The following is a 19,304-nucleotide window of genomic DNA, read 5'->3' as shown; positions in this document are numbered from 1 at the left end:
TGATGCCTTGGGGGTAAGCCAAGGGGCAAGGAACTCGACCGGAAGTTGAAGTCGGGTGGGGGCTGCCATCTTTTAGCAGAACTTCACTTGCGTTAGCATTCCCATTGACTCCCATTAATTTTGGCGTCACTTTGACAGCGAATAACTTTACATCTGAGGCGTTTAAAGACTCTGTTTGTCCATTATTTATTTCTAAAGATACACGACAATGTATAAAGGGCTCCATTACCTTCTATGTTACATTATGGCCCCTTATAAACAGTTTTTGTAAAAAATAGGCTAACGATTGCGTCATAACCACTCGGCTCTCTGTCGCATTACCGTACAGACAGGAGGAGAAGCTCGCAGGCAATTAACTTAATATGGCGTACTGGCGTTACATTTTAAAATACTATACAAAATAATTAATCAGAATACTTACTCCTGCTCACTCACGACAAAGAACTCCCCGCTCAAGCTCGCCGTCTCTGCAAGATTAACGATGGCAGTTTGCACGCACAGCCACTTAGAAGATTTACATATGGCAGACAGGTTGCTGACTTCGTCAAGCTTCGTTTGAGTCTGCGCGTCAGAAACGGAAGTGCTAAAAAACGCTAAAACTGGGCTTCATTTGTCTCACTTGGGTTCCAATGGGGTCGCTGTGTCCATTTATTTTACTGTCTATGGGGTAAGCAGATAAACATCACATTCAAAATTTTGGGTTAACTATCCCTTTAAGCCATGAAGTACCATCACCTTCAGTGAATCCCTAATATATCTGTACATAGATGGATCCGCTGAGAGTCGCGCTCCCGTGTGCTTCTGTGTGAGCGACTGGTGAAGAGTGTGATCATTAAAGCCAATCACAGTCAAATCTGTTCAGCGCTCAAATCTTGGAAATGGATGTTTTTTAAAATTTCTGTACCAAATGGTATTGCGGTGGGACTTTTTGACAACACTACCTTGTTTAACAGTGTGAAATGCTTCATTCTGACAGTTGTTGTATGACACTGACCAGCATGTCAAGTGCTGCTGGGAGCGTGGAGGTTAAAGCCCGGGCTGCTTACAGGAACACTGCAGGTCCAATCCATTATTTCATCCCTGAACAAGACATTAAAATACAGGATTAGACACAGTCAAATGGCAACTATGCTGTAAATTGTGTGGATAACAATCAATAGTTAATTATAAAGCACCAAATAAACATTTCAAAGTCGATTTTACGGTCTGTCTGTTGCAAGAATATTGATTTGAGTATAAGATGTGCAGCTGGGTTTATTAGAACTGAACAATGAGTTACAATAAACGGTCATATATAAATTTAGGAAATATAATCAGACTACTTTTAGAGTATTTTTTGATTTCTTTTGACAAAGTTTTTATCACATTGATTAACCAAGGATATCATTTTGATCTAAAAATACAAAGAGTAAGAAAATGTATTCCAATCATTGTAGTTAACAAAAAGTGCATTAAACATTAGATTACATCAGGTTTCCAAATGGGCTCATGAAAGAACTGCAGTTGGTTTGTGAGTTTAATGAAAAGCTGATAATTAAGTCATTAAGCCAAAAAACAACCTGGAAATAACATCAATCATATTAAAACACTCACAAAAAAAATGTAAAAATTAGTTTACCTGCATGCAGAGGTGGTTAGTTATGAGTTACATTTACTTCGTTACATTTACTTGAGTACATTTTTTGAGTAACTGATACTTATATTATATTTAAAGATGTTTACTTTTACTCTAACTTAAGTACATTTTTTGGGGGAAATCTGTTCTTTTACTTTGTTACTGTGGGGGACGCTCCTTTCGTTACTTAATCTTAATGCAAAGTTATAAATACGTCTACTTTTCTCTGGGCTATGTGCGATGCCCATTCGCGAACGATTAATTCGTTTGAGTCAATTCTGTTCAAAGGCTTGATCGAACCTGTTGGCAAACCAGTGAATTGGTTCTTTTGATTCAGTTTGAATGATTCGCTCAGTTCAGTCGAGCTGAGTCATCTGAAGCGGTTCTCACTCAGAGATGTAACAGAAAGTAGAACATCAAGAGCGTTGAAGACGTGGCTTTGAATCTACAATAAATTAAAAGCAAATCTTCAAAGGCTATTGTTTGCTAGCGATGAAGATCTTTATTAGATGAACAACGCATGTGCTGTTTACAGTTCAACAGTTATAACTTAGATCGGCTACTTTTCGATTACAGTACATGATACGACTATGACATTACCAGTTTGTTGTATGTGTAACCTATACAAGTACATTAAATACAATGTATAATGTTTACATTAAATAAGCTGTCACAGAGGATGAAATGAATACCCTCTAAAACTACATTAGCTCTGTTCCAGGAGAAATGCCTTTGCCTAGACACAATTTATATTTATATTAACGCTTGCAGAAATATACATTTATTTATATATTGCAGAACAGACAGAAGAAGATCTGTCAATGTGCATTTGGTTCGTTATGTTCAGATGTTCGGTAACTTAGACATCATGTACGGAGTTTCCACTCTTCTCCGTGTCAGATGTTATTTATACATACATAATACATTATTAATATACTTTAAAATATAATTTAATTCAGTAATGCAAATTAGAATTTTCATCAGCTGTTACTCCAGATTTCAGGGTCATCCTTCAGAAATCATTCTAATATACTGATTTATTACCAGCGCTGGGAACAGTTTTATTGCTTAACAGTTTTTGGAACCTGTGACATTTTGTTTTGGATTCTTTGATGAATAGAAAGCTAAAGAGAACATCATTGATAGTACATCCACATACTGGAATGATTTCTGAAGGATTATGTGACACTGAAGACTGAAGTAAAGGCTATATATATAACATAAATTGTATTATATCTAAATAAAAATAGCCTATAGATATACAGTATATGATCCAAAGTAACTAGTAACTAACTACTCAAGTAGTTTTTTTATCCGATACTTTTTTTACTCTTCAGTCCCTCCAGAAAAACACGATTATGCGATCGCGTGATTTAATGCATAATCAGCCAAGGGCCGCATATTTATGCGGAAGTCGCATTTTTTTAAATACGCCGCACTTTCGCCGCATAAAATCCCGATTTCAGGAAGCAAAATATGCGGAGGTCGCATGATTTCATAATCATAATAATTTTCGTTGCAAAAAAGGTCACATATATCTTAGCAGAAAGTTGAAAAGTGTTGGGTTTACTTCACACAAGTAACGCGAAGCAGTTACCCGGTGTGTTACATGACAATGGGGGCAAATTATTTTGAGAGAGGGATGAGGATGAGTATGGTGAATGATAGGCCAGTGTTAAAGGCTACGCAGTTAGCTTTCATTTTCACAATGGACTGTTGTAGTTTCATTCAGAAGTTGATGCACCTCTACAGTTGTAAGATTGTACTTTTTTGTTACAGAATAGTACCAAAACCTTACAGTTGTAAGTATATTAGCAGTATGTAAAATAATTTACGTTACAATAAGAGATTGCACTTTGCAATTTCTGTAAAACAGCATTTGTATATTTGTGTGTATATTTTATTTGTATTCATTTTTACAGAAGTAGTTGAATATTCCTTTTGTAAAGCTAGAGAACTTGTTTGACTCAATGTTTTGTAAGTTTGAGCCATGTGTTAATTAAGGTCTGAAATAAAACAGAATGAGAACTTAAATATTCTTTGATTTAGTATGTTTGCTTATCATAGGAAGTCATAAGAAATGACTCTTTACAGTAAGGTAGTAGCCTAGTGAGAACAGGGTGTTGGGGGGGGGTCACCTTTTTTTCTCTTTTTCAACAAACCGCAGTTTTTGCAAGTTCGCACAATTTCATCGCATAAGATTGCAAAAATATCCCGCATATTCCATCGCATTTTTTAAGAAAACCTGCCGCATAATCAAGGATTTTTGCCCGCAACAATCACAAAAAAAATTTGCGTTTTTCTGGAGAGACTGACTCTTACTCAAGTAACTATTCAGCTTACTTTTAGTTTTACAGTACTTGAGAAAATATTTCTATAAGTACTTTTACTTGAGTACAGTTTTTGGGTTCTCTACACTCCTCTGCCAAGACACAAAGACACAGTAATATATGGTTAAATAAACTTGTTTGATAATCCAGATAAAAATGTATGTGTTCATCAGTAGTTGATGCAATTTTGAGACACTTCTTAAACCTAATTTTTTGTAAATGCAGTGGTCAAATGCTGTGTAGGCACCTGACCAGTGACTGATCTCTGTGTGAATTTCCATAAAACTGTATGACTTTCAAAATTTATAAAAGAAGCAGATTATTTCATAAAAGAACATTTAAAAAAGAAATAGAGGCGCTAAGGAGAATCAATAAATTATGAATAATTGATTGCTATTGTGTGAATTATATGTAATCATGTAATCAATAAAATTTTATTTAATCCAATTTCTAGTGTTTTAACTTTGGAATCTGATCTCATAATTAAGGAAAATAATGAAAAGGTATTTTTTCTTTTTAAATTTTACTGAAAGTTTTCTTGTAGAGGGAGTGTAAGTGTTAGGGTAAGCTTTATTTAAAAATATTTATTCTCAATTAAAGAGATTCTTAGCATATTAGCTTTCTGTAGGCTGTAAATAGCACTTCTGTCATTGATGAAGAAAATGCCAGCTTTTAAAAATTAATCAATACACATGCAAAGTCAAGGTTCATTCCTCTTACATTCAACCTGTTATACATTACACAAGCAGAAAAGTGTGTGTGAGAGAGAGAGAGAGAGAGAGAGAGAGAGAGGGAGGCATTTGACAATCTGATTGGCTGACTGAAGAAGTGTGTCGAGTGTGTGTGTGCGCGTGTGTGTGTATGTGTGTGTGTGTGTGTGTGTGTGTGTGTGGAGATAGAGAGAGAGAGAAAGAGAGAGCGACAGAAGGGCAAGAGTAACAGCAGAATGAAGGTCGACCAAGGTAAGTTATGCTGCTACTGCACCACTGCATGCTACATATATCTCAATAAAAAACTAAAACTACATCCTCAACAATATTTGTATGTGACAATGCAAACTAGAATAATACGTTAAAATGCTGACAGCAGTTCACAGTGCAATATAATGACTCATAAATCCATTTTTATAGGAAGTCAAGAAAAAATTCATGTAAATGCATCACGTTGTGGGAATTTTGTGAAACTTTGTTGATGAAGGAATCCATAGATGTCCTGCATGTACTGCATTTTAGACTCGTTAGAAGTTTGTGGCCATTGATCTGTCTAGACAGACGTGATCTCCTTCGAGACTGAGCTTTTGCATCTCATCATGTGTTTCCATGTGTGCTTGTGAGAGCCGGATTTCTGCGAAAGGCGTTTAAAGAAGTGAATCTGTTTGCTTTGAGAGAGATCAATGCAAACTATTTCTTTATGCGTGTCAAAGGAATCCTTAGATGAAACACGTGTCCTCTTCACGTCGTACCTCTTTAGTTACTTCAGAAATAACAAACAAATCATCTCAACATTTAAAAGGATGAGGTCTCCTAGCAACCCAACACCCATGACGACCACGCTTGTCAGAAGCAATCAAAAGACGGCTGGCTGTATTCCTCACAGACGTCCTGACAGCCTGAGGAACGAGGACGAACACTGACAAATGTGTTTACAAGCCAATCAATGAATGGAGAAGAGCGGCCACTTAGACGCACAGCAATATGAAACCATCAAAATAAGAGCTAAAACACCACCTGTCATCTTTTACAAGCAAGATAATAAAAAAATAAAAAAAACATTAGACTGAGCTTAATTTCAAAAATGTGTTACAGAGATTTACTTCAAAACGGTTGGTCAAAGTGATAACTTTGCATATGTTTGCTTGCACTTCATAAAATTCTGCAGTTATTTTTACTGCACTTTAATTAGTTTTTGAAAATTGTACTGTTACTTTTCTAAGTGCTCAGAAATTTTCACCTGATGCATGACAAAATTAAAACAAATAAGAAAAGAAAACAAAACACCCTGCAACCATCAAAACATCCTAACAACATGATAAGATAAGCATCGCTTAACTGCATATCTGCATCGTGTGAATGTCATTTGCCAAACTCGCTGCTAGGATGTTGAAGTGTTTTGAATAATATTTAGAAAGTTGCTACTTAATATGGTTGTTAGGGTGTTTTATTGGTTGCTAGGTGTCTGCTTATCTGAATCTTTTAGAATTTTCATGCCTCCCCCATTTTTTTTTTTTTTCTACAACAGCAATGATGCAATTAAAAGATGCAATTAACATGTTAACATTTTCGGAACAATTGGCTGGACTGGGGTTAAAATTCAGTCCATACCCCATAAATGTTTGGCTGGGGTTGAATACATTATTCATTAATAAATAAAGGATGAAAATGAATAATAATAGATATTTTTGAATATACTGCAAATGCATTTATTATTAATTCATCTGGTTTCAGCTCGATTCACCACAGAGACTTCACTGTTTACATATAAAGTTTTGTTTGTCTTGTGTCGAATTCAAATTCACTCGTTAGTGCGGGAGACTTTGGGCGTATGGTCATTTCAGCCCAAAACTTGGAATTGATCAATATGGACATGAGGCCTTATTTATTAATCTAACATAGAAACGAGCGCAGATCCGTGCACACAAATCAACTTCTCACAGTGTTCACTTGTAAATCATTAAACATTCATATTTCATCGTAGATATGATTGCATGTTGAGAAAAGAAAACTCAAATTAGGCTATAGTTGTCACACCCTCAGCTCGTTCCCTTAGCCCCAGTCACCATTGCCAGTCACCATCCACTCAATCTCCCATGCACCGCTCACGTGAACCGTCACCTGAATACTGATTACCTGCACCTGCACCAGCAATCACCACACCTTTAAATACTCACCTCACTCATTCACTCACCGGCTGGAATCAAGATTACATGGACGCTCTTTGTGGATCTTCTGCCTGCTTCTTGTGGACCGTATTGTGACTCTGTGGAGATTCAGATACAGCGATTAAGGGAAGTGACTCTTTGTTGTCAGGCCTAGCTTTGTACTTGAACTCACCTATTGATCAGTGCTTGAAGATTCACCGTCTGTGACCACACTTACCTGCTCTGTTGAAATCCTATGTTAATAAAGCTTCACGAAAGTACTTACCCGTCTTCTCCTCTCCTTGTGTGGATGTGACAATAGTTGGCATTCATTTTAAACAGCCAGGGGCGTAAATTTACAGCAGCGGGGCAATAAACATAAAATTTCTCGAAAGCAATTTTTTAAGGGGACACAAATAATACAGCTAAAATTGTACTTGTAAGGAAAAGATTACACAGAAGAAAGTCTTACTATTAGTGCAGCAGGGAGACTATTGACTTTGTTCTTGCTCACCGGACTTGTGTGTGTGTGTGTAGATGATGCAGGGTTGCCAGGTTTTCACAACATAAAAACTTGCCCCAGTTGCTACTCAAAACTAGCCCAATTGAGTTTCAAGGGGGTTCCCCAATAAAAATTGTTTTAAAAATAATCACATTCTCCGGGGTAAATAAAATACGTTTTTCTTTTTTATTGGCGGGGTTCCTCCAGTAAAATTAGCATGTGTTAGTGGGGTCACTTCAACCCGCAGACATGAAAAGCAACCTGCGGCAACGATGTTAAAGATGGGTTACTTTAACATCGTTGCCGCAGGTTGCTTTTCATGTCTGCGTCCACTGGAAAACCGCAGGCTTGGCAACACTGAGGTGATGAAAAAGAGGAAAGCAGGTATTTGGACAAAAGCATTGTGAGGAATGGAAGTGGGAGACTCAAAATGTTTCTAAGCTTAAAATGCATTTTTGCTATGTTCGCCTTTGTGTTTTTTTACTACTTACAAAGTTAATGTATAAAACATTCTTTACAACACAGTGTGGTTTTTATCTTATTTTTAGTGTGGACAACTCTCAGATGGGGGTCTTGATTTTACAGCAGACCTTTTAAAATAAACAGTGTAACTTTTATGTTTGGTTGACTGCATTTTAGCTTGATGATGAATGGCTTAAATGTCAGGCAACAATATTTACTATGCTTCGCACAAGTTCAGGTAACACAAATACTTGCGTAGCCTCAGATGTGAGATTTGATAGTCACTGCTCATGTCCATATTGATCAAATCCAAGTTTTGCGCTGAAATGACCATACGCCCAAAGTCTCCCGCACTAACGAGCTAGCCCAACTCTTTGGCCACTCCATTTGAATTCAACACAAGACAAATAAAACATTATATGTAAACAGTGAAGTCTCTGTGGTGAATCGAGCTGAAACCAGATGAATTAATAATAAATGCATTTGCAGTATATTCAAAAATATCTATTATTATTCATTTTCATCCTTTATTAATTAATTAATAATGTATTCAACCCCAGCCAAACATTTATGGGGTATGGACTGAATTTTAACCCCAGTCCAGCCAATTGTTCCGAAAATGTTAACATGTTAATTGCATCTTTTAATTGCATCATTGCTGTTGTAGAAAAAAAATGGGGCAGGAATGAAAATTCTAAAAGTATTCAGATAAGCAGACACCTAGCAACCAATAAAACACCCTAGCAACCATATAAAGTAGCAACTTTCTAAATATTATTCAAAACACTTCAACATCCTAGCAGCGAGTTTTGCAAATGACATTCACACTATCTTAAGAAAAATGTAAATGTTTTAATTGCTTCCGCGGAAGAAAAAAAAGACAAAGAAAAAAAATATTGGAAATGCTGTTAAATGAAGAGGGTAAGTCAGAAAGCAGATGTGCCATGCTGACACACCAGTAATTGCCGAAGGAAATGTTCAATATTTCAGAATCTGTTTAAAGTTTAACATGTGGTTATGATAGATAGATATGGAGAAATGTGCATCTTAAAGAGCTGCAGTCAACTCACAGAGAGACAGGTGGTCCCGAAGACAGCAAACAAAGAGTAACAGGTTGCCATATGTTTCTAATTCATTCAATTAGATCTACTTTTATGAGAAAGAAACATTGTGAACCTCTGTGAGAAATAATGAGAACAAGCAGGACAGTAGAACAGAGACCCACATAAAAGACAAATCACAAGCGAGGCGATGAATATCTCAGTCGATATCTCAATCTTTCTTTTAGAAAGCAATTAAATTCGATGGAGATTTTTGCTGAAGTTACCAAAAAAAAGACAGAAGAATTTCAATGATGTCTCAAACTGTGCCGAGACACCAAAACCTGCAATCAAACATCAGAGATCTCAGTATTAACTCAAGTATTTCTGATCTGAGCTGCTCTACATTGATTTTATACCTCTGTATTCTTATACTGACTCCTTTGGATCTATATTTGTTTCTTCAAAGGCATTTTAGGAAAAAAGAAGTGAATAAATAAAGATTGATGCATTTAAATTCCATAAATAATTTTTAATCCATTTTTATTATAGAGCTTAAACGTAAACAGCTAATCTTAAAGTGATGCATATTTGTAAGTCATTTAAATGACACAGGGCTGATTTCTGCATTCAAAAAAAAAAAAAAAATCATTGCATAGTGTATTTTTTTATATTTGGATTGATTTTATTCGATTTAAATAATCATATTTCCAAAATGCATGTATTTAGATTGCTGCAGAAGTAGCATAACTCTGTTCATTGAGAAACAATTACATTTGTTCAGTTAAAAGGAATAAAAATATGCAGTGGAACAAGCAATATTTAATGTATGAGATGAAAGCAAATTGGATTTATTGATGATAAATATACAAACCTTTTTTCTTATTCTTTTTTATTTTATTTTATTTAAAACACATTCATATTATAACGGAAATTACAAAAAAATCTGACCAGTTTCATTTGAATATGACTGGCAAATATTCATCACATTAAGTTTATTACTTCGTTTAAAAAAAAACTGTATAATACAAACAGACATTCAAACATAAAACAGTTCAAACATAAATCTTCAATTTAGGTCGAAATCCCTCAAAAAGAACGATTTCCCCATCTCTGAAACCCTAAAGATCCTCTCTCTAGGCTCCTCTCTCAACAAATGTAATGGCTTTTAGGATCAGTAACACTTTGCAAAGTTTCACTAGTAACATTATTTTAAATAAAATGAATAAATGCTGTAGAAGATCATTATTCAATCAAGATGAATTAACTGGGCAGGCATGCTTTTAAAAAAAAAACAAGACAAAATATGTGTCCTTGGAGTATGAAAAACAAGTTTTAATTATTTTTCTGACCCCATTGGCAGATTGTTTTAAGGATAAAAAATCAATTCATTTTGACAATTGTTTTTTTTTCTTTTTGAAAACAAGACTTAATATTTTTGCTTCTCAATGATAAGATATTTCTGCTGAAAAACAAGACAAAAATACTGAAGAATAAAATATTTTTTTTCAGTGTGAACTAACATAAACGACAAGCAGTTGTATCTTTAACATCACTAACATTAACAAAAGTTAATAATAAAAGTTGTAAAGCTATTTATTGCTCATTGTTGATTTATGTTAGCTAACATTAACAAATGAGACCTTACTGAAAAGTGTATGGCTTACGAAAACACAGAATAATAGTATATGAAACAGAAGGGAAAGTGACATTGAAGATGCAGGAAAAACACACATAAATTGACAAATTTGATGACCAATTAAAAACTAAATTCTAAAGAACACACAGTGTTTAAAAAAGAGAGTGAAAGAAGGGTATACTCCTGAATAAATTGGTAGTTTTCATGTTAGACGTCAGCGCAGCGGCGGAAGACATGACAGAAATGATATCCAGTCTAATTAAAGCATCAAATGATTTCAAATTCATTCTATATTGCATTCATTATTATACTGTGATAAAAGAAAATGAACTAATATGATTTCCATCTGCAGAAATGGTGATTTTAATATTTTATGCGTTTTATATGATGAAGTGCGTGAATAGTCATGCATAGCAGGAATGACCCAGTTGACAGAGCTCTTCAAAAGCACTGGATATTTCTCTCCCACACACACACACACACACACACACACTCAGAAAGACAGACCATGGTAAAAGCTCAAGGGAGGGGACATAAGGACATTTTAGCTAGGAAAAACATCAAGCCTGTGTGTATGGAGATTTCTTTTTCATTAGAATATCACAGTATGCCCAAGAATGTGCCTGGTAAAGTCTCATCTCACTCTAAAAGGACAAAAAACAGAGGGCCTGTTTTCTTTGAACACTGTGCAAAGCTAATGTGAGCAGATATGACATTATCTCCACTCCAGCTTTCATCATACTGTCTCATATGTGTTGTGCTACAATAATATGAGCGTTAGAGCATTGTGTTCCCTTTCAACTTACCGTCCTACACACACACAAAAACAATGTGCTGTGTGGGAGCCTGAGAGCGTTTCATTACTCTACAATTGTCTTTACATCAACTCGCAGCCAAACACAATCTCCCTCACATCTTACAGTTTCACTCACGCACACGTCTGTGCATCTTAAGAGACCTGCAGAGCTGTGTGTGCAGAATACAGAAGTTGAAACCTGATAATGATTAGAAAGCGCCATAAGAATCTTCTATACAGAAGAAATCACTGAATGATTTTTTTTAACTGTCAAACTTTTAATGTTAAATACTTATGATGTTCACAGTGCTGAATACGGGATTGTTTCATCTCTCTTTAAATAATTCATGCACAATTCTGCCTCATTGTTCTGCATTATTTAAACTGGTGTCGTGTTTGTTTTTCTCATTGAGTTATGTGTTGTGGTTGAATGTCTCTTTGCTCAATGATATGTGACCCTGGACATAAGGGTAAATTTTTTTGAAAATGTAGATTTATACATCATCTATTTATCTTATGTCTTAATCTGCAGAGATCCTTATGTGATTTATAATGTGATGTTAATCTAGCATTTTATATTGGTTTGGCAAAGGTTGACAACCTTCGAAAAAGCATCTCTGTTTTATTTTAAACAGGAGAAAGAGGAAAAACTGTAGTACTTCACTGAGACCAGCAGAGGTCGACACACTTCAGTCTAACAGAGGTCTGGAACAAAACTATACAAGGACGGAAGAACAGATGGATCAGTGGAGGAGGTGGATGTACCCTGCAGTGTGGAAGGAGACCATTGGGAATAGACCTTACTAAACACCTTGACCTACAAAAACTGCATTGCATTTTGCAATGATGCATTTGGCTGATGCAGGTATGCACATTGCCTGGAATCAAACAAACAGCCTTGGCACTTTTGAGCTACGGGAATATTCACATGGCCAGAAAAAATGATAAACATAGACAAACAAACCTGCATTCCAACTGTTTCCCTACTGATAAAAAATAATCTGTTTCTTGACCTTCAAAAATTGCATTGGATTTTGCATTAATGCATTTGGCAGATGCATGCATATACATTCTCTGGAACCAAACGCACAAACACTCATCTTGACCTACAAAACATTGCATCGCATTTTGCATTAATGCATTTATACATTTGGCAGATGCAAGTATGTGTGTTCAAACACACAACCTTGACATTGTTGAACTGCAGGGACATAAACATAACCAGAAGATAAGATAAACACACAACAAGTGTTTCTCTGCTGATAAAATGGTTATGAAAGTCACGCATCTTGTCCAACAAAAACTGCATTACATTTTGCAATGATGCATTTGGCAGATCAAATGCACAATCTGGGAATTGCTGAACTATAGGAACAGCGAAAAAGCCAGAAAATAAGCTAAACACAAAAACTGCATTGCATTTGAACATCTGGAACTACAAAAAATGCATTGCAGTAAATAAGCTAAACACAGAAATTGCACTGCATTTTGAACATCTCGAGCTACAAAAATTGCATTGCATTTTGCATTAATGCATTTCGCTGATGCAACCATGCGCACTGCCAGAAATTAAACACACAATTTTGAGCTACAGAAAATAAGAAAAGACATACACCAACACACCTTCAATCCTAATGTTCATCTACCAATCAGACCATCAGAAAACCACACATCTTGACTTAGAAAAAAATGCTTTGCATTTTGAACATCTCGAAAAAGAAAAACTGCTTTGCATTTTGGCATTATTGAGCTTCACGTACATTCACAATGCTTAGAAAATCAGAAAATCAGACAGAAACAAACCTGAATTTCTAGTTCTTTTCAATTGATAAAACCGTGAATAAATCACCCAAATGCAAACAAAATGATATCTCAGATAGCATTAGCCATAACGCTCTCTGTTATTATCCTACTCACTGTCAGTGGAAATATTTTGGTCTGTCTGGCTGTGTACGCGACCAGACGCCTACGTAATGTCACCAACTGCTTCATCGTCTCTTTGGCGGTTACAGACTTTTTACTGGGTGCTCTAGTGTTGCCCTTTTCCACCCTTTACCAAGTTACGGGCGAGTGGCCATTGGGGGCGCACTTCTGCAACATCTACATTTCGCTAGACGTCATGCTATGCACGGCCTCCATACTCAATCTCTTCGCTATCAGCTTGGACCGGTACTTTGCGGTCACTGCCCCATTGCGTTATCCAATGCTAGTGCTTCCGTGGCGAGTTGGTGTGATTTTAGCAACAATCTGGCTGGTTTCGGTTGGCGTTTCATTTGTACCCATCCACCTAGGCTGGAATACACAAGACTTAAGTGTGCAAAATATTCGCGATGGTGACGCTGCTCGAGGCTGCCGGTTTGAGTTAAATCCAACGTATGCAGTAGTCGACGCATTTGCCACATTTTATCTCCCCCTGATGGCCATGTGCTGGAGCTACCACCAAGTTTTTCGCATCGCAAGGACACAGGCGAAACGTATTATTTCTGCGCAACGGAGTTCGTCATCTTCACCAGGAGCGACGATGCTCACCCTGCGTGAACACAAAGCCACAGTGACACTTGCAGTGGTGCTTGGCGCTTTCGTGGTGTGCTGGTTCCCGTATTTCACATTTTTTACAATAATGGGAATACGTAACGAAGACAACCCACCGCGGACAGCGCAGTCGGTGGTGCTTTGGCTAGGATATGCAAACTCTGCCCTAAACCCAGTACTTTACGCCACACTCAATAGAGACTTCAGGTCGGCTTATGCCAAGCTTCTCTGTGGAGGACGAGGATGTAAAACAGGCAACACGATGGCAACAATGGGGGAGGGGCCTATGGGTGGACACGCCCCTCTCCCAAACAGGGAGGGGCTTCTGCCTAGAACTTGCGTGCTGCTGCAAGAGATCGAAAATGGGAATACGGTCGACAGCAGCACAATAACTGGTGCTACAGTTACCATTATAGCTAATGGGAATAAAAGGTAGAAGTACAAGTTTGTTTACCTGTTACAACAGAGATGGAATGAATTTAATGTGCTGCTGTTTTGTCTTATTGTCTTCGTCTCTGCTCATTTATTTATCTGTCAGCAGCCTACAGTGAATCCAAGTATTAAGACAGAGTAATTAAAAATACACGTAGAAAGTGCAAATGCAATTAATCGTAACTAATTGCTAATGCTTTCTTTTTTAATGCTCTCTGGTGGCAATGAGAAGTAATAAGATATTGATAATAAGGTTTTTAAATGTGACCTGGACAAGTATAAATATACTGTATATATTGCACAAAGAAAATGAAGCCTACTTTTTGACTGCAATTGTATTGCCCCACTTAATACTTAAATTAGTTTCAGAATTACACTAATGACAATCACCATTAAGGATAATGAGAATAAATATACAACTGGATGCATTCGAGTCATAGAGTCATGAGAATTAATGGGTTAAATGTTCTTAACGTACAAAAAAATCTTGTTATGAGATTCACTTCACCGCAGGTTAAAGAGAGATTGACCTGAGCGCCAGTAAATTAATTTCTTAGTATTATTTTCTTAATAATCTTAAAACTCTACAATCCAACTCTTCTGAAGCCATATGACAGCTCATTGTGAAAAAAAAGGGAAACATTAGGTTGTTTTTTGATAAAAAAAAAAAAAATTGTATCTAGAATCCAAAATCTTGTTTTAGCAATGGAGATTCTCTCTTTTTTTCTCAAAAGCCTCAACAATACATCTACCTCCATAAAAGTGACTGACAATCAACATACAGGTGACAGAATCCGAATCTAATGTAATTTGATTGAGCTTTTGATATCCAAGAACAGATGTTCTGTGTAAAGCAGGTCAAAGAAATTCATGCAGCTTCTCTTCTGTCTGGGATTTTCAACAAAATCTACACTGTTCCCTGACTTGGACATGTGATAAACTACATACCTGTCCTGTTCGGATTCAGATCTGCCAGCAGCCCACAGCGACCTTTAAGACACAGAAAAATACACACAGAAAACGTGGTGTAAATGCAATTTATTGGTAACTGTTTTCTGTAACCAAAATGATTTTCTTCTGATGCCCTCTGGTGGCCATGAGAAGTATCAAGATTATATACAGTATAAACTGGGTGAATCTCACAATCTGTAGAAATACAAGACAGTTTGAAAGTTACTATAGAGATTAAAGGAACAGTTTGAAAAGAAATATTAATGTAGTATTCACTCACCAACATACAGTATTTCTCCAAATCCAAATGCTGTTTTTATTTACATGGAACACAGAGCCGTTTTTGATTCAACAAAAAAGAAAAAAATGCCTGAAAAGGACAAAAAAAAAAAAGACCATAAATACATTACAACTTAGTGTATGAGCACTCAAAAGAACAAATAAACACATGCATATGTCCAGGTCACATTTTATCTTAAATAAATATAAATCTATTGAAATAGAACTAAAATAAAATAATTTTTGACCATTGACATAGTCTCATCTAACACAGTAAAACTAATTAAAGAATTACACAAACATATAAACCGATCAATCAATCAAACATAACATCTGAATGCATTGAGAATGTGAAAACAATGTTACTCAACCAAAAAAAAAAAAAAAAAGTAGTTTTTGTAAAACTCTTCAAATCTTACCGTCTTGTTTTTCTCTCCAAAAAAAAATTGTTGCATGGGATTATTTAAACAGTCTGATTAAAGTATTGCTGTAAAGATGATAAACAGTCTGTCATGAGACAAGCAGTGCATGGATCTGTTATGTACAGAAGCAGCGCAAACCAGAACTGAGCTCAGAAATATAGAATGAAACGAGATAATAAATGGCATGTGTTCTGTGAGTTAGGCCCATTGTTACCATATTGATGTCTACCTCAACAGGGTTTTTTTCCCCATCATATCTGACTTTCTTTTGACTCATTTAGTCATCTATTCAATATATACATTTTTCACTGCCTTTATCAAAAAGCAGAACCTGCGCACACACACACAATCAGCACAGACACTTTCAGCAGTGTATCCATCACCCTGGTTTGTTATTAAAATATGATGAAATAATTAAGGCAAAAGCTCAGACAGAGTAATTCAGTAACTCATATTCCTGACCTGAGGAAATAGAGAAGGATTAGGAGAGGAATTATGGGTAGACATTAAGAAGAAAGCAAAGGAGGTGTGTGTGAAAACAATGTCTGGGCGAAAATATAAGGAAAAGTTCAGTATAAGGTTTTAACACCCCTATTAGTACAATTAACAAAATAAAAAAGTACTAATTGATATTTGTTCCAATATATTATGAGAGTGAGAGCATCTGACAACCAAAATGTTCTATATTGTTTACACACAGTAACTGGGAGTCCTTAATTACAAAAATATCCGACATACTATGGTGTATGGCTATACACAGAAACTTCACAACAACTCTGGTTTAACTTGAAGAAATTGTGACAGAAAATACATTACTATTATAGCAGAACTTATCAAAGTAACAACATCTTAAAACAAACACCTTAATGTGTATTTGGAAATGTCCTTTCCACTAGAGCAAAATAAGACATGGTAGCAAAATATACCAAAATCTCAAAACTGAACAGTACATGAAGTGTCCTGTCTTAATAACTTCATAACTTTGATCTCTGGCTCCTCATTTATAATGCTGATAGATATTAACAGCCCTCCCTGAAATGTGAAACCATGTTTGGTCACCATCAGTGTGTTTATGTGTGTGTGTGTGTGTGTGTGTGCGTGTGTGTGTACAGTAAGTGTAGTTGTAACAACATTGTGAAATGATTATTTTGTAGACATCTGTTGGGCTTTTTAAACACACATCTGTGCACATCCCTGTGTGTGTGTGTGTGTGTGAGAGAGAGAGAGAGAGAGAGAGAGAGAGAGAGAGAGAGAGAGAGAGCAGGTGGTTAGATTTTCATATTGGTGTACAAAAACAGTACCTGAAACTTAATGAACATCAATAATTGAGCCAATTAAACCACAAGAAGAATATCTAACAAATGCAAGGCTGTATTCCCTGAAATACAGTCTCACAGTCCTATCGGAAGCAAAATAAAACCCACTCTCTCACTCTCTGGTCCTTTATCCCTGGTTAGTGTGCTGGAATTTAATATGCGACTTTTGTTATTGGGAAAGTGGCACATATGTCTGGGCGCGCGCTGGTCGCAATATCTCTGTTAGTGTAGCTAATGCGATAAAGAAGGCAGGGGGCTATTCATCACCCTGGCCGCTCCCAATACGCTTTATTATTTTAATGCATTTCACAGCGATTAAAAATGATCTATCACCAGACCCGCGTCTGTTTGTGTGAAGGTTTGAGGTGAGAGAAGTGTGTGTGTGGTCACTTAAAAAGCCCAATTACTGTTGTCGCTGTGCAAACAGACAGAAACTCAACTTCTCACCGAGCAGAAACATCCACCTCACAGTATTATTTGGCTTTTTATTCAAACGTGAGAGCTCCCTGAAGCTGTTTCCGCACAAGTCTGCGTTAATCTCTCCACCTGCAGTCATTAGACTCGAGTAGGCTAATGCTAATTTCATCACTGCTAATTAGCGCGGTTAACGAGCAATGTGTTAAAGATGATGGCAATTAATCTGTGATTAGGCCAGATTAGTCCAGCACGCAGCTGCGGTTGATAGTCTGAAGACAGAGAGACTTTATTTTACCTTTCAGGCCGATTCTGGACCAGTTTCACCTGTTTAAAACAAAACCGTCTCTCAACTCGGCTAAACAGGAAACGTTCTCAGAACTAACTTTCTGACAGATTCTGTTATGAACAAGCGTCTGATAAACGAAAGTTTTCCCGAGACGTTTAGTTGGACGTGTTAACTGCTTGTTTCAGACCATTCGTTGGAACATTCAAAAGTAATATCGCTGTACTGTTTGCAAAAAAAAAAAAAAAAAAAAAAAATATATATATATATATATATATATATATATATATATATATATATATATATATATATATATATATATATATATATATTACAATAATAATAATAATAAATAAATCTTCATGTTTCCTCTAACATTCGCTTAACCAAGAAAAATAAAATAAATAATTTACAACATTTAGAAAAATTAAACGTTTTGAATGTTCACAGTTTTTATAACTTAATGGGAATATTATCAAAACGTTCCTAGAATAGGCCTGTTTTGGGGCATTAAATAAAACAGCTATTAAACAGCATCACCTACAGAAAGGTAATCTGTTCACATACCGGTATATGAGAAACACTTTTAATATATTGAAATATATTTTAAAAATGTATAGAACATAAAGCTCATGTTGCATGTTTAAAATGAGTTCATGTGACATTCTATTCATTCCTTATATGATGTATTTTTAATCATTGCTTTTTTGCAATGCAGCCTAATTTTATTTATACACTATAGGGTCTATCTATCTATCTATCTATCTATCTATCTATCTATCTATCTATCTATCTATCTATCTATCTATCTATCTATCTATCTATCGACTCAATGTTTTGCAATACTGCTTTCATATTCTTATTGAATTTACAATTTGATGTAGGCCTACAACATCAAACCCTAATGAGAAAGTATTGTTGTGAGTTACTTTGGTCATATACTGTACAATGTGAATTTAGGTAAATTTGGGACATTTTTGGACACCCATGTAATGGAAAAAAATGTTTTCCATTTTACGTGATATTGCCACAAGAACACTCAATTCAGTGGTATACTGAAATAAAAAATAATAATAATAATTTAAGGTGTGCAAGTGTTGCAAACAATTTATTTTAACTACATCTACATATTTGGCAGTGTGTCTACACATCTACCCTATAATGATAAAAATCAACCCAGTGGTTTTTATTTAATACCTAAAAATAATATCCTCTTTTTGAAATCAGGCTGTTCTCAGCTTCTTGTCTGTGTGATGTCACATGGACGAAGGCCGCTCCCACGACAGTTGATTGACAGTGCTGTCTTAACTTATAATGTGTTCACACCGAGGGGCAACCTCCCGATCTCTTTCGTGAAGCCCATACGTGACTTAAACTGTAATTCACCAACTGTTCGCTGGAGGCTGGCTGAAAAGGGGATTCAATAGACTC

The 19,304-nt window shown here is 35.9% G+C and overlaps 1 protein-coding gene and 1 long non-coding RNA gene across 2 annotated transcripts; one reads left to right on the top strand and one right to left on the bottom strand.

Annotated features, from left to right (window-relative positions):
• Window positions 1-947: 947 nt before the first annotated feature.
• Window positions 948-17,979, bottom strand: LOC113114485 (uncharacterized). The gene is made up of 4 exons (XR_003293744.1): window positions 17,886-17,979; window positions 15,437-15,526; window positions 15,154-15,195; window positions 948-1,080 (listed from the first exon to the last, which is right to left on the bottom strand). It is a non-coding gene; the product is annotated as an uncharacterized LOC113114485 (long non-coding RNA).
• On the top strand, window positions 13,106-14,337 carry LOC113114484 (histamine H2 receptor-like). Its single transcript, XM_026281405.1, has one exon. It carries the CDS (start codon window positions 13,106-13,108, stop codon window positions 14,207-14,209), a length of 1,104 nt encoding a protein of 367 aa, XP_026137190.1. The 3' UTR covers window positions 14,210-14,337.
• Window positions 17,980-19,304: the final 1,325 nt, after the last annotated feature.

This window comes from Carassius auratus, chromosome 14, assembly GCF_003368295.1.
Source record: "Carassius auratus strain Wakin chromosome 14, ASM336829v1, whole genome shotgun sequence".
Taxonomy (NCBI): Eukaryota; Metazoa; Chordata; class Actinopteri; order Cypriniformes; family Cyprinidae; genus Carassius; species Carassius auratus.
This window is presented reverse-complemented; position numbering and strand designations above follow the sequence as displayed.